General features: G+C 39.1%; 1 protein-coding gene across 1 annotated transcript in view; it reads left to right on the top strand.

The window, feature by feature from the left end:
- LOC134676264 (LIM domain-binding protein 2) overlaps nucleotides 1–24403 on the top strand; it is an 89117-nt gene that overhangs the window by 7947 nt on the left and 56767 nt on the right. Inside the window, exon 2 of the mRNA XM_063534622.1 lies at nucleotides 14279–14664. Coding sequence (XP_063390692.1) covers nucleotides 14279–14664 — 386 coding nt within the window. The remainder of the gene's footprint in view (nucleotides 1–14278; nucleotides 14665–24403) is intronic.

The raw sequence follows: 24403 nt of genomic DNA, 5'->3' as shown, positions 1-24403 counted from the left end.
ATGTATTAGTAAAACATTTCGATAAGAAACTACATATAATGTTTTTCGTCAAATATTTACTTAGGTACTTTTGCCTTGAGACGTTGCTACGTAATAAGTATTTATTTTGATATATGAGGTTAGATTAGAATAGAAATGCGTGCATATTGATGCTTGCTTACAATATCAGTAGACCTGCAAATGTACACTAGATTTAGTAATTACCTTGTAATTATGTTAAATAAAGAACTTACAAAAATAAAAATATCAGTAAAAAAATATTGTAAATCAGAATTTGACTAGATAATTCTAAAATGTATGTATGTATTAGCAACACGTTTCGATACGATATTTGATTTTTTGTAAAAAAATTACTTAGGTACTTTTGCCTTGAGACATTCTGTCTCACTCAAATGTCTGAAGGATGCGCTTTAATGTAGAAACATGAGTTATTTAAAAAACTGGGCAAGTGCGAGTCGGACTCGCGCACGAAGGGTTCCGTACCATAATGCAAAAAAAAACGGTCACCCATCCAAGTACTGACCCCTCCCGACGTTGCTTAACTTTGGTCAAAAATCACGTTTGTTGTATGGGAGCCCCATTTAAATCTTTATTTTATTCTGTTTTTAGTATTTGTTGTTATAGCGGCAACAGAAATACATCATCTGTGAAAATTTCAACTGTCTAGCTATCACGGTTCGTGAGATACAGCCTGGTGACAGACGGACGGACGGACGGACGGACGGACAGCGAAGTCTTAGTAATAGGGTCCCGTTTTACCCTTTGGGTACGGAACCCTAAAAATGAAAAAGATTAGTGACAATTCAATTCAATTCTTTATTGATAAAAATATAATTTTACATACACTGCCGTCCTAAGCTAAAAGGCGGTATCTGAAAAACAAATTAATTTCAAAATTGAACTTTTAGATTAAGATTTTAAATATCATTTTTGTTTTCAATTTTCACTGCTTTTTATCTTAGCATGGCAGAATAATAATTCAGTCAAAAGTCTACACAAAATTAGGTCAAGTCGAGTAAGTCGGTTATTGTATTGAAAAAGTTAAAGGCCGAAACAGGTTGAGTGCATGCAGGTGCGGGGCCAGGAGTTCACGGCCTCAAGGACGCGCGGACACGCGAGTTGTCTTTATGCTAGGCTTTATTTAAAAAAACCGGCTAAGTGCGAATCGGACTCGCCCACCGAGGGTTCCGTACTTTTTAGTATTTGTTGTTATAGCGGCAACAGGAATACATCATCTGTGAAAATTTCAACTGTTGAAATTTGTTGCGATTTTGATAGCCCACGCAGTACAAGTATAATTTTAAACGTCAAACGTACATATGAAATTATGACGTACATATACATAACACTTACACTGCATGGGCTATCAAATCCGCTGTAGACTTTGTTTGGAGCAACTATAATTTAAATATATAATAATATATTGTGATATGATTGACGATGGTTTTTTAGCCGCTAAAAATAATTAATGTCTCGGTGAGACTCAAATGACCTATCTTCCATAAACAACGGTGCATAGTCTAATAAAACACGGTCTTCTCTTCCCAGAGTGACACAAGCCTACGTCACAATAACACGGCCGCTATATATAGCGCTATCGCATATTATCATATGGCGCTGTCGCATGATGACGTAGGCTTGTGTCAGTCAGGTGACCTAGAAAAGACGGGAAGAGAGTACCAGTCGGAATATATTATTATACCATGCAATGGTGTTTAAAACACACGTTGGTTATACAATTTAAAATTTTAGGCCAAAAACAGAGAGCATACCGACGACGACGTGTTACCTCCCTGTCACACTTACGTACTAATTTACAGGTGCGACAGAGAAGCAACATGTCGAAAGTGGTTCGCGGTAGCCCTCTGGTTGAATGCAAGTAAAGATGCAGGTGCGGAGTTCACGGCCCCAAGGACACGCGAGCACGCGAGTTGCGCCGCCCCGATGATTGTCTTGGGCCGTGGGCAGGGGTGCAAAACTCCTGGCTTCGGTCAAACTCGGCTCCGCTCGGCTCAGCATTGCTCCGAGCAATTATCAGGGTTGGCACCACATCACTTCCTTTTGCGTGCACGAGCACAGATAAGATAATCACTTGATTTTTGACAACCCTAAATAGCCGTAAGGGATAGTGCCATATATTAGAAAGAGACAGCATGATTCGACCCTGAACCGCTGCCAAACTTCGGTTTTGTAGGAAGTTTCCTTTCTGTACGGTAGTACTATTAATTATTCTGTGTCGCGGGCCGGTTGCACCATACCTTTATCAACGTCATCGTATCAGAGGGCCTACCGCGAACTACGTTCGACGTCTTACCTCTCTGTCGCACTTGTAAATTCATACGTAAGTGTGACAGGAAAGCAACACTTCGAACGAGGTTCGCGATAGGCCCTCACAATTGTCGACTGTTTAGGTTATTTGACGCCATACATGAAAGAAAGCACTAAAATTTTTGCTTAAAGTGGAAATTATTATTTTTTACTTAATTCTATTTTGTAAATATGAAAGAATATATTTATTTATTATACAAAAGGTTAATGGTATATAAATAATCATACAAAAGTAATCTTTAATCTAAATTTCGTAAATCGGAAACAAAAGAACTATAAAGAGTAGGTAACTTGACCGTGACGTAACTTGTTCTGTATTTCATATAAATTCCATAATCGTTAAATAAACTGATTTGAGTAGTCAGTATACCCTATTCTATGCCCTATCGAAAAAATTAATTGATTGAACTAGTGAGTCAAGTGCTCTATTTGAAAAAACCGGGCAAGTGCGAGTCGGACTCGCGCACGAAGGGTTCCGTACCATAATGCAAAAAAAGAAAAAACAAAAAAAATGCAAAAAAAAACGGTCACCCATCCAAGTACTGACCACGCCCGACGTTGCTTAACTTTGGTCAAAAATCACGTTTGTTGTATGGGAGCCCCACTTAAATCTTTATTTTATTCTTTTTTTAGTATTTGTTGTTATAGCGGCAACAGAAATACATCATCTGTGAAAATTTCAACTGTCTAGCTATCACGGTTCGTGGGATACAGCCTGGTGACAGACGGACGGACGGACAGCGAAGTCTTAGTAATAGGGTCCCGTTTTACCCTTTGGATACGGAACCCTAAAAAGAAGCTGAGATGACTTGTCACGTTGTCAGTAGCCTATTCGTTGAGATTTACTTGTATAAAAAGTTTGACAGTTCTTTCTAGGATGACAGCTGCTGATGCTATATTTATTTTGATGGTAAATAGTATGCGCGTGGTGCAGTTGCATCGACCTTTAACAGATCAAAATGGCTTTCATGTGTTGCTAATGGTTTACTCGTATAGACATCCGTATCAATATATCCGTATCCTTACATTTTTGTTTTTTTTTTTTAATCTTTGTTTAGGCACGGGCAGTAGGCACGTCTACCTATCGGGTATATCACATTTTTTAAGTAATAATGCTATGTAATTTAATAATTATTATATAAACCAAAGAATGAACAATGGTAAGTTAACTGGATAGTATCGCTCAATTGCTCGAAGGTTAACTGGGAGAGATCCCTTAAAGGGATAAGTTCGCCTTTGTACTAATGACGAATATTATTTTCCTGTTTTGTTTTGATTTTTGTACAATAAAGTGTTTTACTACTACTACTATCATATTTACATACATACATACATATAATCACGCCTTTTTTACGGAGGGGTAGGCAGAAAATAACAAATATACTTTTACAAATCGTATGTGAGAAATTTACCTACGGCCAAAATAACGCACGAACTGCGATACAAAAAATATGCCAAATAAAATTATAAAATGTATGATTGCATATAAAGTAGGTATCTTATAAAAAATAGATTGGCACATATCTATGAACTCTATGAGAATGAATTATTATTATTATCAACAAACAAATGGCTACGAATGACCCACCCTAACACCAATAGTTCCCTCATGTGACCGGTTTTGTCCCTGTGGGTTACGTTACCCCTTCATTGTCAAAAGCTTACAAAATGACGTGTTGACTTTGACCCCCGCGCACGCCTTAAGTTTGTAAATACAATAAGTATGAAAAATTGCACTTAGTTACGTTCAAATTGAGACTATATTCTTTATTATAATACCAACAAAATGATAATAAAAACAACATTAAAATAAAACTAAAATTTAACATAACTTAAATTAACTATAGGTAAAAAATGCTTCCCAGGTCACCTTCGTTTGTTATGGTGCCCACTTGCCCAGGAGGCTGGCAGCGTTTCCTTTTTGGATGGCCAGGCTTATTCTCTGGCCGAGGTAGCTGCCAGCCCTCTGGTCACCTGTGGTGTCGATGAGACGCTGGGACATTTCCTTAAATAAGGCTTTGAGACTTAATCTTCAAAAGATTATAAGGAAAAAGTTACATCCGGGGGTTGTGGTTTATAAAAAGGCCTGACACTTGTATTTTTACGTTACGTCAGGCGTGGCTCACTCCGCCATTTCGTCGCTTTGCTACAGGTAGCTAAAAGTACACCCGTTCCACACCAATTTTGGTGGCTAGCCATAAGCCGCGCGTGACGCTGTCGCCACCTAACGGCCATATCTATGGTGATCGTAACAGACGCGTTTTGGTAGAGGGTGAGTCTTCTGTACTGTACCTAGTACTATTATTTATTCTGTGGTTACGTTTATCATATAGAAATACCAGCATCGATTCCATTACACGTTATTACAGATCTTTTATAAAATGCGACCCAGGTTGTAAAGCTGACGAAATATAAAGTGAACCGATCTTGTTCAAATTTATTCTAGAGAATGGCTCACTTTACATTTCGTCAATCTTAACTTATACATCCACTATTGGATCCAATAAACATTTACTAAAGTAAGCTAATTGCACAGGCTTTAAATGGCAAAGTTTGGAAATATAACCATAATCATCAAATATCTATGAGAATATGACATTTATTGCAGCGCTTCAACGTTTTCTGTCAAAGTCGGTGCAGACATAGCTTAGACGGACTATGTATAAATAAATAAATAATAAATAAATAAATAAATATTATAGGACATTCTTACACAGATTGACTAAGCCCCACGGTAAGCTCAAGAAGGCTTGTGCTGTGGGTACCCAGACAACGATATATGTAATATATAAATACTTAAATACATAGAAAACAACCATGACTCAGGAACAAATATCTGTATCATCATACAAATAAATGCCCTTACCAGGATTCGAACCCGGGACCATCGGCTTCATAGGCAGGGTCACTACCCACTAGGCCAGACCGGTCGTCAATATCTATGAGAATTTTGAGAATATGACATTTATTGCAGCGCTTCAACATTTTCTGTCAAAGTCGGTGCAGACATAGCTTAGACGGACTATGTATGATGTTGCATATTGTATATGCATAGCGTATCGTGGGAAAAATGGCCGTTAGCGGCGGAACTTTCAAATTTTATTACACATCGTTTAGGACGGCGAGCTCTATTGAAATGAAACGATCATTTTGGCCTAGCTCATCACTGTTCTCATAGCATACAGAGTTAAAATCAGTTAATGCTAACTCTAGATATGTTGAAAATTCAAAGGGCCATATGTGACGTCCCACGGGAAAAGGTACCTTGTGGCGGTTGGCGCTTACGCTATAATTAACGCCGCGCTCCAATATTATGGTGGCGCTATGCGACGTAAGCGCCAGCCGCCATAAGGTACCTTATGCCGTGGAACGTCACATATTTACTGTAAAACGTACAATACACGTGCGAAACGGTGATTCGCAACTCGTGTCCATTTAAAACACTCCCCTCGTCGTCGTGCTTTAGTTCCATTCCACTCGTTACAAATTTCTTATTTTTCGCACTTGTATAGTAATAGGTACCTATACTATTACAAATAATTTGGCCAAGCCCGAGATAGCTCGAGGCATTTAGTGTTCCGTACGGCTACCATCAGTATGGAAGGTAGAGATACTTCTACACTCCATAACCATCAGTTTGGCATTGACATAAACGATATCGTGAACGTAATTTACTTCCTATAGGTATATCTCTTTCGCACTAATATGTCAGTACGAGCGAGATGCATAGAAAGTAAATTACGTTCACGCCCACGGTAGCGTTTATGTCAATGCCAAACTGATGGTAGCCGTACCGCTCGCATCGTTACATTTTACAGAGGTTGTTTGCCTGTTTTTAGGATACCGTATTCAACTACACACACAGAACAATAGTACAAAGTGCCTAAGTGCGAAGGCCGAAGGCCGAGCTTTAGCAAAATGTCATCGCTTTAGCACAGAGCAATAGTACAAGTGTCTAAATGTGAAGGTCAAAGGCCGACCTCCGCGTAGCCCGAAGGCCCGAAGCGTCCAGGATGTCAGTGCTTTAACACATAACAATAGTACAAATGTCTAAATGCGAAAGCCGAAGGCCGAGCTCCGCATAGGGCCGAAGGCCCGAAGCGTCCAGGATGTTAGTACTTAAACACAGAACAATAGTATAAGTATCTAAATGCGAAGGCCGAAGGCCGAGCTCCGCGTAGGGCCGAAGGCCCGAAGCGTCCAGGCTGTCAGTTCTGTGTTTAACCACTGACATCTTGCAGGCTTCGGGCCTTCGGCCCTACGCGGAGCTCGGCCTCCGGCCTTCGCATTTAGATACTTGTATTAATTACCTGTGTTTAGAACTGACCTCCTGGATGCTTCGGGGGGTCCATATTGGCTCATATACAATTTATTAATCGAATATTTCTAATAATACCGATTTGTAGTCATAATCATCGTTTCTCCGAAAATTGTTACTCATATATTTTTTTTATAGTTTTTTGTACTACTACCTACATTATTCATAACGATATATATTCCGTTTTTTTTTACTCATAATGTTGTCACTGAGAATGTATCTGTGCCCATAATGTTATTTGTAAGAATTTCTCGAAGACTAAGGCGGGAGCATTTGCTCTCGCTACACTCGCTCACTGTGAGGATCACAGCATTTCGGTTCTGTGAGGGTCGCAGTTCTAACCTAACCTAACCCACCTGTTTGGCAGCATTTCGGTTCTGTGAGGGTCACAGTTCTAACCTAACCTAACCCAACTTTCTGGCAGCATTTCGGTTCTGTGAGGTTCGCAGTTCTAACCTAACCTAACCCACCATTCTGGCAGCATTTCGGTTCTGTGAAGGTCGCAGTTCTAACCTAACCTAACCCACTATTCTGGCAGCATTTCGGTTTTGTGAGGGTCGCAGTTCTAACCTAACCTAACCCACCTGTCTGGCAGCATTTCGTTTCTGTGAGGGTCACAGTTCTAACCTAACCTAACCCACTTTTCTGGCAGCATTTCGGTTCTGTGAGGGTCGCAGTTCTAACCTAACCTAACCCACCTTTCTGGCAGTATTTCGGTTCTGTGAGGGTCGCAGTTCTAACCTAACCTAACCCACCTTTCTGGCAGCATTTCGGTTCTGTGAGGGGCGCAGTTCTAACCTAACCTAACCCACCTTTCTGGCAGGATTTTAACCTGACTTGACCTATTTTTCTGTTTATTTTTGTCTTTTTTTTTTCTTATTTAGAATTTACTATTGCAATCGATATGTCGAGTAATAATATATACATAAATTTTAGTAATAGAGATATTTATGTAGAATGACATTATGAATATAATAAATTCGAAGTTCCAATGAGTATTGTTTAAAATGAAAATGTATAATGATCATTAGGATGTAAAATTGTATGAGATACATTTTCGGAGTTTCAATAATCGAATTTGCAATTTTATATGAACTTTGGCGCACCCTGCTTCGGGCTTTCGGCCCAATGCGACTTCAGCCTTTGGATCTTGCGACTTAGACACTTGTACTTAAAAATACTTGGAAAAGTTACGGGAGGCGCGCGTCTGCCGGACGCTTCGGATCTTCGAATCGCTCCTTCGGCCTTTGCATTTAGTTAGATTCTTGTACTATTGCTTTGTGTTTGAATACCGAAGTCGAGCATCTCGCGAATGCTTGATGTATTATAATAATTTAGAGTAAGGCCAAGCGCGCACCACGATTTTTTGTCCTGCGATAATTTTGTCGCAGAAATGCAACGTATGTGTTTATATGTTAGTGCGCGCATATGCGACAAAAAAATCGCAGCGATTTTAAAATTGTGATTTGTCACATTTTTCCGCGATTGTTCGCGACGCGATTGTCGCAAAGTGAATTGCAGCATGCGGAGTTGTATGGCCCCGCGCGCACTATGATAATAAAATCGCACCCCGGCCGGACCTCAGTCGGCATTTCGCTCTCCAAACCCCAACATCTCGGCACCTGCATCTCCAATGGAGTCTCAAAATGAGACGCTAGATGTTGACCATTTAATTATGGAAATAGACGGGGATCACCTTTGTGTTATAAATGCTCAAAGTCATACAGCAATCGCATATTAAAGACACGTTTCATGACAAGCGACTGGTACGAAATCCATGTTGAGAATGAACAAATTCGTCGACTTTTTCATCGCAGTGCGCGCAGTGAATTTTCTGCGATATATTAGAGCGCGATTCTAAAATCGTGACGCAAATATTAAAATCGTGGTGCGCGCTTGGCCTATAATACCTTAAATGTATACTCCTTCAATTTGAATTTAGAACTTATTATTTTTTTTTTATTTGATTTTGTTTCTAGTTCTATGCCATATATATAGACTTTAATATTATTTAGAACTGCTAAAAAACAAGATCGGCTTACTTTAAATATTTCGTCAATTTTACCTTTGTTTCGAAAAACTGTGATATTTAACTGTCATATACTATTAATGTCTTCCAAAATTATTTTCTCGTAACAGGACTGAGGGGCTACCGCGAAAACCGAAATTCGCAATTTGCGGGGATCTTTCTCTTTTACTCCAATGAAGGCGTAATTAGAGTGACAGAGAAAAATGCTCGCAATTTGCGAACTTCTATTTTCGCGGTTATAGCCCTGAATCTTGTTGCTCACCGATCCGTTCAAAAATATACATAAGTACTTAATATAATTAATAGATATTATAATTATACAATTAATACAGAAATGTAATGGTACTTAATGAAAAGGAATATTGTGTACATTGTTTCGACGAATCAGATACTCTCAATAAAATCTATACATGAGGCCAAAGCTGTTCATAAATATTAAATGACTTTATTATCTCTATACGCCTTACTAACTCTATGTGTCCTATTGTGGAAAAAAAAACACAACGACAGTCAAGAACGGAATTCTTAATTTGAATTTATCAGATTTTTGAGATGGCTAGTCCATTGGTTGGAAAGCCCGTTCGAAATTGAAACTTATTTGCAATATAATAAGGTCGTATTTTGTAGATCTCTCTCATACTTATAGTAGGCTATTGAGATAAAATTAAATTTTTTATTTTTTTTATTTATTTATTTATTTACTTCAGACATACATATCCATAAAATTGTTAGTGATTACATATTTACACTTATCTATTAAGACTTATCAAAACTATGGTTAGTAACATAGTAATTTTAAAAATAAAATACAAAATGAGTTATTATAATTATATATAAAGTTGGATACCCCGTCAGTCGTCAAAGGATCCAGTACAATGTAGACTGTTCCAATGTCTCGCTAACGGAGTATCCAACTTTACAGCAAATATCTTTAGGATACCATTGTCACTGCTACTTATCCTTCGCATGATCGACGCTGTCCTGTTGCGTATGATAGCGTAAAAATCATCTGTACGTTCCCCCGCAAACATTCCAGACGCGCTACAGAACCGTGGGTAGCCCAATAGTATCCTAAAAACATTATTGTATTGTATTCGCAGAGCGTTATATGACCTGTGGGTGTAACTGGCCCACAGGCTGCAGGTGTAGAACGATTGACAGAACGCTTTGAATAATGTCTTCTTAACATCTTTGTTACACCTAGCAAACCTGCGAGCCAGCATGTTCCCCCTCACTGCTAACGCTCTGCGCTCCCTCTCTATATCGAGGTCATCCTTTAGGTCCTCGGTGACCCAATGGCCAAGGTACTTGAAAGTTTTAGTGACGTTGAGTTGTACACCACCCAACGTCACTGGAGGCACTGTATTATATGATTTTCTCCCTGCTTTGAAGACTAGCACCTCGCTTTTCTTTTCATTATACCTCAGCCCATGTTTCACCGCGTACCTTTCACAGATATCCAACAGTTCCTGTAATGCACTGATGGATGGACTCAACAAAGCCATGTCATCAGCATAGCTGATGTTATTGACTGACTTACCATCAATAGAACATCCGACATATGCTTTGTTGAGCTCATCCATCAGGCTGTTTACATACAAGTTGAATAATCTAGGGGAGGTCAATCCGCCCTGCCTGACACCACATTCCAACTTATATTCATTTGAGTGCCCGCCTGCCCATCGGACTGTGTTAGTTTGGTTACCATACCAATATTTTAGCATCTCAATCAGTTCCTCCGGTACACTGGTCTCATTTGCCAATTTGTCCCACAAAATGTCATACGAGACCAGGTCGAAGGCTTTGGATAGGTCCAAGAAGCAGGCGGTCACCGGTGTATCCCTACTCGTATAGTACTGGACAGTTGATTTCAAACATACTATAGCCGTCTCTGTGGAAAGTCCAGGTCTAAACCCGAACTGAGCGTCATTTAGTTGTATGTGTTTGGCTAAGTGTTTATCTATCACAATATCCCACAAAAATAAGCAAGCAGAATTAAACTTTGTGTCAAAGACATAAGTCATAAATTTCAATGCCAAAGTTTTAACTAAGGATGTTTCTCGCCTAATATGAATTGACCAGTGTAAGCATCAGTTAGCTAGCCTTAAGCAACCAAAGGTCAAGCTGCAGTTGAAAAACTAATAAAGATAAAGTTAAGCTGATAATTTTCCCGCCGTCTCCATGCTTCTTTAAGTTGGGTATTGACTGGTCAGCTGCCTGTTAGCTATAGTTTTCGCGAAAATCGCCAGGACAGAGGTGAAATTTTTTGTATGAAAACTTGCAACTTTAAATGTATTTTTTGACGAAACTATTGCAGTCTAAAATGAAGTCAAAATCAGTCCATCGACTCAATTTTTTGCAAGCTTTCTAATGGTACCCCACACGATTCTTACAAATGAAAAAAGTTTCAGCCTACCCCTCTCAACCCCCTAAATTTCCCCCTTTAATAAGAAATAAGCAGTTTTGACTTATTTACAATATGAGTGGTGGTAATTGCTATAACTGTTCCAAATTTTAGGTATCTATGTCAAACGGTCTCTGAGAAAAACGTATTTAACTGATTTGCAAGACCGAAGTGATCCCATAAGTGTTCCGTAAACAAAGTTTTGTACGGAACACTAAAAATGTGACTACCAATATAGCCCTTTGGTTCGTAAAATAAATGATTCTGTAAATTAGAAATTCAGGTCTGTAAATTACCTGATAAACAGCAGAAAGACTAAAATAGGTGGTTATTGTACCCAGGGGAACAATGGAACTTTTCGAACACTACAAAATACAAAGAGTTTACAGTACTAAATTATGTCCACATTAAAGAAATGCTTACAAAAATAATTCTAGTTTATTTTACGGAGTTCAATACTACTATAAAATAAAATTATAATAATATCACTGCATAGGAACTGGAGAGAAGTAAAATTCAATATTATAGCATTCTCAGTCTAATATGTCTAACAAGAATAAGCTGAAAACATGTGAACATTATAAAATAAATCACCTAGCACAATTTTTTACCGATAGATGTCGCTACGACTATAAAATCACAACACGCAAAAATGTGAAAAATGGAGTTATGCTGCTTTACAAACTTTCGTCAATTGCCAACCCGCTCCATTGTAGATGGAGATCGAGACAACGATTTATGAAATTATTTTTTTTAATAGAATATTAGGAATTAGAAAAATAGACGTTCGAAATATTGATTTGTTTGTATTTTATTAAATATGTTATTCAATTTATATTAAGTATAAACTAAATTCGAAATACTTGGATTCTAAATATTCTAATCCATTTCACGTCAAGCAAAGAGAAAGAGACAAGCAAAGTCCAACGGTATATTGACGGTTATTAAGGCCCCATTCGCACGACAGCTTTTTCAACGCGCGTTAAAAAAGCGCTTGAATCTGTCCGCACTCTAAATTCGATTTAACGACCAAGGCTTAAAGTCGAAAATCCAACAACGCTTGATAAAAAGCGCCACCGCTGTCGTGTGAATGGTTATCCACTTGTGTCATTCAAACGCTTTTTTAACGCGCGTTGAAAAAGCTCCCGTGCGAATGGGGGCTTAACTACAATAGACCCCCGAAGTCAGAACGCTTCGTTCCAAACCACCTACGAGTATTTATATTTACAATTTCATTAAATCACTATATTTCACGTATTTTATTGTATACTTGCAATAAAGAACTTATATAAAAACTGCTTAAATTTTTTTTTTTACAATCTCTACTAGACAGTTGACAAAAGGTTCTAACTTTCCGCAATTCGGACAGTTATAGGTTTTTTTACAAAAAAAGTTGTCGATTGAACCATGAACTGTCAATGTCAATGTCAAATAGTCGTTGTTTCCATATTATTTCACTGAAATTTCTTTCGGTTATTTTTACCCGACTACGGCAACGCAAAAGGAGGGTTATGATTGTGTTTTATTGCGGTAATTAAATTAATTGTTAGATTACCTTGAGAAAACATGAGTGAAAAAGTGATGAAGAAGGAATTAGAGATGCCCCGAATAGTGAATTTGGCCGAATACCGAATATTCGGCCCCCCTCTCGGCCGAATACCGAATATTCGGCGACCGAATATTCGGCATGACATGCGAAAATTTTGAGTCACAATTATTATGAAAACTGTTCGTAAGGTTCGCCATCAAAGCACAACGTTTGCTAAAATATTTTTTTTATTTGAACAGAATTAATGAATGTGATTAGAGTCAATCAAATCAGACCATGATAAAAATAAAATATTTTGTAATCAACTAATGCTCAAAAACGTGGCTTCGTATTTAACTACTTTCCAAGAATACATTTTAAATATTAAATATACCTGGTTTTTTGTAATTTTTTTGTATAATTTTTCTTTTTAGGTAGGTGTAACAGGTATTCGGTATTCGGCCGAATAGTAGGCAACATTCGGCCGAATACCGAATATTCGGCAAAATGGCCGAATAGGCCGAATGCCGAATAGTTGCCGAATATTCGTGGCATCTCTAGAAGGAATACATTTATTCAGGTTGTATTTTAGTTTTACCTTCCTAATAATATCATTGTTCTTTTTGACTTGGTGAGGTGTAGGTATAGGTACTTACTTACCTAAGGGTCTTGTCTGGTGTACTTACCTACTTACTACACAAGATCAAAAGTTATTTACATCTCGTGCGCTTTTGAGTCCCTTGCTACGCTCTAGATTATTTTGCTTTGATTTAAGATTTCGCAAATGACTTCTAGTTTGTAATAGGGAATATTACGCAAAACTCTGCATAGGGGGCGCCACTAGCACAAATAGTAAACAAACCTCTTTGAGGCATCCTAACTCCATAAGCTCACAATCGATCCTGCTTCTGCTCATGTTACAACTAAAAATACTTTACATGTAAGACCTTCACTTTGTTCTAAGGGTGGTATTCCACCTGTCCAATATCTTGGTCCAATGTCATTGCGTCTCACTCTCTCATTGAGCAAAATGTGAGACAAAATACACATTGGACAAAGAAATTGGACAGGTAGAATACCACCCTAAGATATGTCCGACGTCCCAAAATTTTTCTATTCATTTATGTGTTTCCGTACTCACCGAGGTATGACAAACCTACAGGTGACTTTCCAAGGTTGGGAAACTCAAGAAAGCATGGGAACTGATTATTAGTATCTGTTAACTCGGTATTTTAAATACCAGGCTTGCCAACTTACCTAAACTTTGGCTACTTTTGGGGATGCAGTTTTTGTCCAAGTTTCTAGTTCAAATAAGTCGGCAGGTGCCACAGTCAAAACATCCTCTAGACTGAGCATAGTCGCGCTACCCCCGCTGCCACGCATACGGTAATTTTACTCCATGTTCGAGTCGAAAGTGTCTTTGTGTAACGTCCGTGAACTCGTTCGTCGTTTGAACGGACCAATCACGGCACGGGACTTCGCTCACCTCGTCCCGCGCACCCCCGCATTTTTGGCAGCATCGGTTGCATGAAATAATTGTTCTAAACTCCGTCTAGAGGATTCCTAGTCTGTGGCAGGTGCCCATTCGGGCTGGCCGAATATCCGGTATCCGGCCTATTAACTGTCCGTTGCGTCTATTAGTGTCAACCATCTAACGGTGTTCTCCCACAGATGTCGGTGGGCCTGCAACGGCGCGTGCCGCCGCTGGACGACGCGCCGGGCGTCCCGGCGGCCTGGAAGAGCGGCAACCCGGAGCCGCCGTTCTCGTCCTTCGCGCCGCCCGCGGGCTCCCCGGCCGGCCCGGCCTTCGCCGCCTCCCCCGCGCCCTCCACCCCCGGCCCGGGCTTCGCCGGCCCGCCTTACGCGGCTCCGTTCGGGAGCCCCTCGGCCCGGCCCGGGAGCGGCGGCGGGGGCTTCCCGCCGGGCCCGCCGCCCCAGCAGGGGCACTTCCCGGGGCCCAACTTCGCGCCGCCCGGGTCCCCGTTCCACCCGCACCCGCCGCATCCGATGCCTCCGCATCCGCACATGATGGCGCCGCTACCGCCGCCTGTTGACAGGTGAGTTCCTTGTGATTTCTGATACCCTGGTACTAAAATGTCGTGCTCTAAGTTGGGGCCAATGCGAAGATCGAGAACTAACTTAACCCATGCCACACAATAAGTAATGGTACTACCGTACAGAAAGGAAACTTCCTACAAAACCGAAGTTTGACAGCGGCTCAGGGTCGAATCATGCTGTCTCTTTCTAATATATGGCAATATCCCTTTCAGCTATTTAGGGTTGTCAAAATTCAAGCCATTATGTTATCTGTGGTCGTACACGTAGTCAAGTCAACAGTACGTCAAGTTGTGTCAACCCAAATAATTGCTCGGAGCAATGCTGAGCCGAACGAAATCGAGTTTGCCCGAAGTTAGGACTGTCAGGAGTTTCGCACCCCTGCCCATGCTTAAGATATGGAGCAGTGGTGGGCAAACTTTCTTCATGGGGGGCCAAAAAGTTTAGTAAATTTAAGTGGACAGCCAGAATTGTAGCCAAAATTTATTTTGATTTGTGATAATCGTGGGCCAATGCCATATGGCCCATATTCTAATTATTTCATACGACCGGCGGTGGGCCGGATGAAATCCATTCGCGGGCCGGAGCTGGCCCGCGGGCCGTACTTTGCCCACCACTGAATTATGGAGATATTGGCTAGTTGACATTAAACTTTTAACTTTAATGGATAGATTTAAAAATAATAGTCATTATCAGCAGAAAATATCCGGATAAGGCATTTAAATTATCTGAACACATTCCTAATCTAAACTCTGACTGCCGTGAGATTAGTCACAAAACGGACTTCGGACCTGAGTGACCGATTCTACCTAAATCCGATTTTTTTTTGACATTGTAATGGCAGAAATTGCTGATTTGCCCGTATTGCATACGTATCTAGTCAATGTAGTGTGACTTATGACCGTCCTGAGGAGATATGTGACTGCCGAAAACAGACTTCGATTGAAGCACCTGACCAATTCTACCAAATATGCAATTAGTTTTCAACTACCTACCTAACCTCTGACCGCCATGAGATCAGCCACTGTTTAAAATGACTTTGAACCACCAGACCGACTCCAAATCTGCATAATTGACTTGATAGATTGTAGATCCTTGTATTCATATTGTATTAATCGTTTGACCTCTGACCGCCGTGAGATCAGCCACTGTTTAAAATGACTTTGAACCACCAGATCGATTCCAAATCTGCATAATTAACTTGATAGATTGTAGATCCTTGTATTCGTATTGTATTAATCGTTTGACCTCTGACCGCCGTGAGATCAGCCACTGTTTAAAATGACTTTGAACCACCAGACCGACTCCAAATCTGCGTGATTGACTTGATAGATTGTAGATCCTTGTATGCGTATTGTATTAATCGTTTGACCTCTGACCGCCGTGAGATCAGCCACTGTTTAAAATGACTTTGAACCACCTGACCGACTCCAAATCTGCATGATTGACTTGATAGATTGTAGATCCTTGTATTCGTATTGCATTAATCGTTGGCCTCTGACCGCCATGAGATCAGCCACTGTTTAAAATGACTTTGAACCACCTGACCGACTCCAAATCTGCATGATTGACTTGATAGATTGTAGATCCTTGTATTCGTATTGCATTAATCGTTGGCCTCTGACCGCCATGAGATCAGCCACTGTTTAAAATGACTTTGAACCACCAGACCGACTCCAAATCTGCATAATTGACTTGATAGATTGTAGATCCTTGTATTCATATTGTATTAATCGTTTGACCTCTGACCGCCGTGAGATCAGCCACTGTTTAAAATGACTTTGAACCACCAGATCGATTCCAAATCTGCATAATTAACTTGATAGATTGTAGATCCTTGTATTCGTATTGTATTAATCGTTTGACCTCTGACCGCCGTGAGATCAGCCACTGTTTAAAATGACTTTGAACCACCAGACCGACTCCAAATCTGCGTGATTGACTTGATAGATTGTAGATCCTTGTATGCGTATTGTATTAATCGTTTGACCTCTGACCGCCGTGAGATCAGCCACTGTTTAAAATGACTTTGAACCACCTGACCGACTCCAAATCTGCATGATTGACTTGATAGATTGTAGATCCTTGTATTCGTATTGCATTAATCGTTGGCCTCTGACCGCCATGAGATCAGCCACTGTTTAAAATGACTTTGAACCACCTGACCGACTCCAAATCTGCATGATTGACTTGATAGATTGTAGATCCTTGTATTCGTATTGCATTAATCGTTGGCCTCTGACCGCCGTGAGATCAGCCACTGTTTAAAATGACTTTGAAGCACCTGACCGACTCCAAATCTGCATGATTGACTTGATAGATTGTAGATCCTTGTATTCGTATTGTATTAATCGTTTGACCTCTGACCGCCGTGAGATAACCGCGACCAGACTTGTTCTAGACCGTTATCAGTAATAGTAGTGAGAACATAATTGCGCGTAATTTGCAATAAGTAAAAAAACTAGTTGAACATGTATGTTTATTTAGAATACATATGTGTTTTTCAAAATTACGCGGCGGGCATGTGACGCGGAGGGATGAAAGTCATGTGACGAGAAAGGTGTTACGAATGAATGTGGAGGGAAGTACGAGGAGAGGAAAACCGAGGAAAAGGTGGATGGACTGTGTGAGAGATGACCTGAAACGAACGCAAGTGAATGACGGGCGACAGAGGTGTGGAAGAAAAGACATGCTGCGCCGACCCCAAGTGAATGGGACAAGGGCAAGAGAATTACTTATGATGTGCTTTTGAAATTTGATGCGTTCGCGCGTTCCCTCAATTCCTCATGGATCCCAAGTCATCAGATTAGACCTAAATGAATATGGGACCATTTTACAGTTTGTAATACCTATTGTATTGTAATTGTAACACCTTTTCAAACAAAACGGAATTACTCAAATCGGACCACAGGGTCCACAGGTATCGGAATGATCGGTGCACATAAAGAAAACCGGACAAGTGCGAGTCGTACTCGCCCACCGAGGGTTCAGTACAAAATAACTATTTTTTTTTAACTTTTTTATAATTTTTAGATTTTTCCCTGCACTTATCGTGCAAGACGTTTATAATGACACTTCCTCATTTTGTCCTGATCAAGTTGGTGCGAAGTTAACTTAGTAGAGAGAGATCTATCTTTTTTTTAATAGGACAATTTTTAACAGTCCCAATAAGGGACTTGCGGCGTGGGTTCTAGACGACTCTTCCTCGCGTTATCCCGGCATTTTACCACGGCTCATGGGAGCCTGGGATCCGCTTGGTAGCTAATCCCATGATTTGACGTAGGCAATAGTTTTTACGAAAGCGACTGCCATCTGACCTTCCAACCCAGAGGGGAAACTAGCCCTTATTAGGATTAGTCAGGTTTCCTCACGATGTTTTTCTTCTCCGAAAAGCGACTGGTAAATGTCAAATGATATTTCGTACATAAGTTCCGAATAACTCATTGGTACGAGCCGGGTTTGAACCAGCGACCTCCGGATTGCAAGTCGCACGCTCTTACCGCTAGGCCACAAGCGCTCGTGGGTTCTTGACGACGATATATATAATATACACATAAGTATACATAGAAAACATCCATAGCTCAGGAACAAATTGTGATGAACACACAAATAAATGCCCTTACCAGGATTCGAACCCGGGACCTCCTGCTTCGTAGGCAGGGTCACTGCCGAACCGATTAGACTAGGAGGCTGCTAATATTCATACATTATTTGAGTTTCGATTGGCATTTTCTATCAACGATTGCCATGTTGCCCTCTCGCACATGAGGGGAGGCCTGTGCTCAGCAGTGGGACGTATATAGGCTGAAATGACGATGATGATAATGATTGCCATATTGGCTAGGCCCCCTGGTGAGTTAACAATTTTTAGAAATTTCTATTTTAAGACGGTATATTACATGATTGTCAATCACTTTATAAAAATTCTTTATTAACCCTTAAATTTAAAATTTAATCATTAATTTAACCATCCATATTTTATTCCTCTGAATAAAATAAAAGCATTCGTATAAAAATCGCAAAATTATCCTCATAGTAAAATAAACTACGTATGTGTGCGCAAAGCTCGTCCGTGTCTGTCTATGTGTGCTCCCATAAAACGCGTCTGTGTGAGTGCACAAATAAATGTAGGTGAGCAGTACGTATATATTTTGTGAAGCGTGGTACAGTCGCGCGGAAAAGTTATCAATTATGTTTTTAATTAATTTTGAGGCGTGAAGCGATTATGTGAAATGGTGTGCTAATGATGTGTTTTTGTGGTTAATTTGTGCTGGTACTTGTTATTGATTTATGTGGTCGCTAATAATTTTTATTAATTTTTTGTTGTTATTTGGTTTAAATATAATACTTTTCAAAGTAAGAGTGATTTGCCTGAAGTTTAACCGTTTTTTATTAGTACCTATTTTACCGATTTAAATTTTATTCAAATTGATTTTTTAAAATACAAAATGACATTACATTCAAATCTCACTCAATAAAAATTACAGTTTTACAATACATACCGAAGTTAAGTTACTTTCAAATGAGGAGTTATCAGTTTAATAAATATAAATTGTAATGTTAAATTTAATAATAAAATGACAATCGTAAAAAAATAAATACAATGTACATACACATAGAAGCAAAAGTGCATACCCACTTTATAAATGGAATTCATTAATAATGTGGGTGTATGACTCATCTTTTGATTGAAGCTGTATAAAGGCAAATGTATAGATGCTTATGATATGAGGAGTCTCTTAGTAAACCATTTACAGTCCGTGAGATCTTAGAAGAACCTTCGGGTCTCGGCTATAATCGGACGTAATCGTGTAATAGGAAATGACAGTTTCAATTACTTTGGTTGACGAATTAGTGGCAGTCGAACACCCAAAGAGTGCAGTCGTTTTTCTCGTCTTGAACTATATAGAGCAGTTAATACCACCGTAATATATTCGTTATTATTTCATTAGATATTTAAAAAAAATGATTTTAATGGAGACACGTTTCAAAAAGGGTATATCTGTAAATAGTCAATCGCGGGAAATTGTATATAATGTATATAAATATTTTGCGAAGGAAGCGGCAACTTTTAAGAAGAGCGATAATTGTAAATATTTTAATAAACTTCAAGACCGGGTGATAGAAGCAACAGGCATTTCCAAAAGTACTTTAAAAAGAATTTTAAACGAAGCCAACCAAAAATCTCCATCTATGCCTTTTGAAACGCCACAGAGAAAGAGACCGAAAAAAGATTATTTATTAAATTTAGATAGTTTTGATTACGACGTAATCAGGAGAATGGTATATGACTTTCATTATGTATAGATTCAAAGAACTCCCTAATTTGAAAAATTTGCGATTGAAATTAATAGAAGCGATAAATTTCAAGGGTTCTACGTTCACGCTACGAAAAATTTTACGAAAATTGGGATTTCGGTATTGCAAAACCAAAGATAACCGAAAAACTTTAATGGAAAAACATGATGTGCGACTTAAAAGGACACAATTTTTATCTAAAATAAAAAAATGTAGAGAAGAAGAAACAGAAATAGTGTATATGGATGAATCGTACATACACACCTCGCACGTTAATGGCAAAGGCTGGTCAGACTCTAGCAACGCAGGGATTAAAAAACCAATTTCCAACGGGCAACGTCTTATTATAGCTCATGCCGGCAGTGAAAATGGTTTTATACCTGGAGCGTTGTTTATGTACAAATCTACGGACACAACGGGAGATTATCATAAGGAGATGAACAGCGAAAACTACGAGAAATGGCTTGAAAATCAGCTCATTCCAAATTTGCCGCAAAACTCCGTGCTAGTAGTTGATAATGCCCCATATCACAACAAACATACCGAAAAGATGCCAAATTCTAATACCCGGAAGCAAGATATGATAGATTGGTTGAAAACTCGCAACATTCCAGTAAACACCCGACTAAACAAACCCGATATTTACGAAATTATCTCAAAACACAAACCAGAACATATTCAATATTCAATAGATAAAATAATGGCTGAACATGGTCATTCTGTTCTGCGGTTACCTCCGTATCACCCAGATTTTAACCCTATCGAAAATATATGGGCTCAAATAAAACAATATGTAGCCCAGCGTAATGTTGATATGAACATGACAAGCATCAGGAATCTTCTCCAAGAAAAGGTTAATATGATCGGTCCGGAAGACTGGCGAAAAGTTTGTCAGCACGCAGTTAAATGCGAAGAAAATTTCCGTAAATACGAAAATAGAATTGATAACTACAGTGACCAATTTATAATTGATACACATGACTCCGATAGTGATGATGATAGGGTCACACCATAGCATTAAAAATGGTAATATTAACGCAATTTTCTAATCTTGAAGTTTTACTTTTATATTATAAATTCAAATCTACTTCTCCTTCTTCTTGGTCGTGACCTCATGACTGAGGGACGTGACTTTATTGGGCTATTCTTTCTGTCACTTCTCTCCAGGCCGTTCGATCTTCAGCCATTTGTATAGTTGCCTGGAGTGAAGTCCTGGTAACGTCTTGGACCACATCTGTCCATCTTCTGGGTGCACGCCCTCTACTCATTCGTCCATCGACATTCCAAGCACGTCTTTTAATGCGTGTGCGTGCCACGTCTGATTGTATGATCGAAGAAAATCCAATATGCGATCTAATGCGATAGGTATTCTCAGCTCTATATAATTTCTTCCAGAAGCGATACATGGTGAGATGACATTCTGTTTTCAAATTTACCTCCGGTCGAAATTCAAATTCTGATTCCATTTTATTTAAATTATGACAATAAGTCTAATCACAATATAGTTATCTAGCGAAATTTAATTTAAGTGCCTTTAGATTAGGGTTTATTTTATGTTGATGCTAATTGTCCACTTAACTTTTTACGATAACTTCATAAAGTTTTATCAGCTATTAAGAAAGCAGAACAGCAGTATCACCTTCGTACGTTACCGCCGATAACCGAAGACTTTTTCTAAATTACGAAGGTTCTTCTAAGATCTCACGCACTGTATATAGGTAGGAACTTGTACCTGTTTAACATACATTTAATGAAAAAAAAATATTTTAGCTTATCACATATCATTTTAGATATTCAGAAAAAACCTTTACTTATAAAAAAAATATAGGACTAATTTCTTGTTTGTTAGATCATTCAAGGGTATACATATATAAAATTAAAATTTTCAGAAAATACAATTATTATCAGCGTAATTAAAATAAATAGCTATACCGTATAAAACAAAACCGAGCGATAATTTTCTAACGCTGCCGACGACTGTACTCGCCCACCCCGAGTACAACCTCTCTATCTACCTATATCTATGGATCCCTGGTACCGCTGCGCCCATTCTTAGTTGACCCGCGCCTCCCCCCTCGTCGTATGCCCCCGCTAGTAATAAAAGGGTATTTGTACGGTGTTACAGGGGTCAGGTGGCGCTGGTCGCGGTATGTACATAAGTAAGACTGTGGAGTGAGACGGCACGGGCCTCGAGTGTCGTCTGCCGTGCTCCCCGATCAAAATCGTTCCAAATTCAAAATGGAATTTTGACGTTTTTATATTTTTCCGTTGGATTTGAGGGGTGATGGGAAATTAGACCTTGTACTTAATTATTTTTTCCGCAGAGATATTATATTTTTGTATAACTATGTTTTTTTTAACCCTTAAATGCATAGTTTTGCCAAATGTCTACAAACCATTAGACAGCTCACAGTTTTAAAATAAAAAAGCTTAATACGCACCTTTATACCAAACGTCAAGTAATAGGGAGATGATTTAAGGGTTAAATTTACGCAATATTTTTAATTTATAATAATTACATTCGTTTTAAGACGACAAGTCGGCAAACTTGGAAAAATCCACAAGTTGATAATTTTTAGTATGTAAATAAATAATAAATAAATAAAAACTTTATCATAGGTATATCACAAATGGTGTACCTTTCTAATGGTAGTAAAAAAAAATATATATATTACTGAAAATTACATATTTACATAAATATGAATTAGCCAATTCAACTTCTAATACTGATTTCGCAGTGAAAATCGAAGTTATATTTTATTTACTATTTTTCCTAGAATCGGCAAACAATTATGTGATACATATATAAATTTCGGGCAAAAAGAAAAAATCATGCATTTAAGGGTTAATAAGAAAATTCCAAAATTGTATTGTAACAAAATAGCTGAACTTACTGAAACAAATCAGTTCGGTAGCAAGCATTTAATTTTGGATCTTAATTTATTATAATTATTATATGTGGCGTTTATATGCAAAAGGTACCACATTGTAGCTTACCATAAGCACGACATTTGCTTGTACCTTTATATAAATAACCTGTAAGGGCACCCTTTTGGCACGCGACAACGTGGTACCTACAATACAATAAATTATTGTAATATAACTTTTTTTAGAAAACGAATATTTTGTATGATTTGCAAGATAAATCAAAATTGACACGTTGAAATACAAAAATTGGTCCTTCTTAAACCAAGGGCAACAGATTTTGAACATCCTGCTTCCTGCTACATTTTTGGGCAAAGGCTTCATCGCACAGGCAAAAGAGAATGGTCTGTAGTCCCCAACTCCCCACAGGGCCCAGAGCGTGGGGACTGGGGACTCATCTATGATAGTTAACTATCAAGTTATCAGTAATCCCACCGTGCCCACAGCTGGGATTGGTGACGAAGGACTGAAACTTGATTTGGCAGCAAAATATTTAGAAAAGCTTAATAAGAGCGTGTCTGCGATTGTATGGTGGCGGCTAAGTCCGTGTAACTCTAAAGAGGCCCACTGATTAACAGTCCGCCGGACGGTATCGGCCTGTCAGTTGTTCGGAACTGTAAAATTTTTGTTCTAACTGACAGGCCGATACCGTCCGGCGGACTGTTAATCAGTGGGCTCCTTTAAACGTCTAGCTTACACTTGTCCTTAAACAATTATATTCTCGACATGTGCCACTTGTCTAATTTGAATAGAAATACGCAATTAATAACATGCCTAGACGTGTTCAATTAGTTGTGCCTACTGGCACACTTTATAATAGTCGCACGTATGGCCTATATCAGCGGTTGGCAACCAGCGGCCCGCGGGCCACATGCGGCCCGCGAACCTCTCACTTGCGGCCCGCGAGCCTCCCTGGCTATTTTGTATGTAATATTGACAAATGATAATGTCTGATAAAGTCATAAATATTAACAAAGTGCGGCCCGCGGTCCACTTCGTTAACTGCTATGTGGCCCTTGGTTGCTAAAAGGTTGCCGACCGCTGGCCTATATGAATATCAGACATATGTAGTACATAATTGTTTTCCATCGTATTTTCTCGGAAACGTTCGTATTTGTCATACCACTTCAATCAACATCTGTACTTTTTGTACGGAGACTGAATGAAATAGCAAGACGTTATACATACATATATCTGGCTGACAATGCAGATGTTAGTGCATAAGTAATTATTTTCCATCGTATTTTCTCGGAAACGTTCGTATTTGTCATACCACTTCAATCAACACCTGGGGGCCGATTTTTGAATTTCGAGCGTTCGATTCCGTCACTCGATAATCGGTGGAAAATAGCGAAATGCTAATTTTTAGTGTTCCGTACAAAACTTTGTTTACGGAACACTTATGGGATCACTTCGGTCTTGTTTTTGAAATACGAGCGATATAAATTGGGAATCGAGTGGTATTGACCACTCGTTATCAATTCTTTTAATAGAATTTAAATGGCGGGTACTGGAGAT

The sequence above is a fragment of the Cydia fagiglandana genome, chromosome 24, assembly GCF_963556715.1.
Source record: "Cydia fagiglandana chromosome 24, ilCydFagi1.1, whole genome shotgun sequence".
Taxonomy (NCBI): Eukaryota; Metazoa; Arthropoda; class Insecta; order Lepidoptera; family Tortricidae; genus Cydia; species Cydia fagiglandana.
The sequence above is the reverse complement of the archived record's forward strand: the minus strand, read 5'-3'. Positions and strand labels throughout refer to the sequence as shown.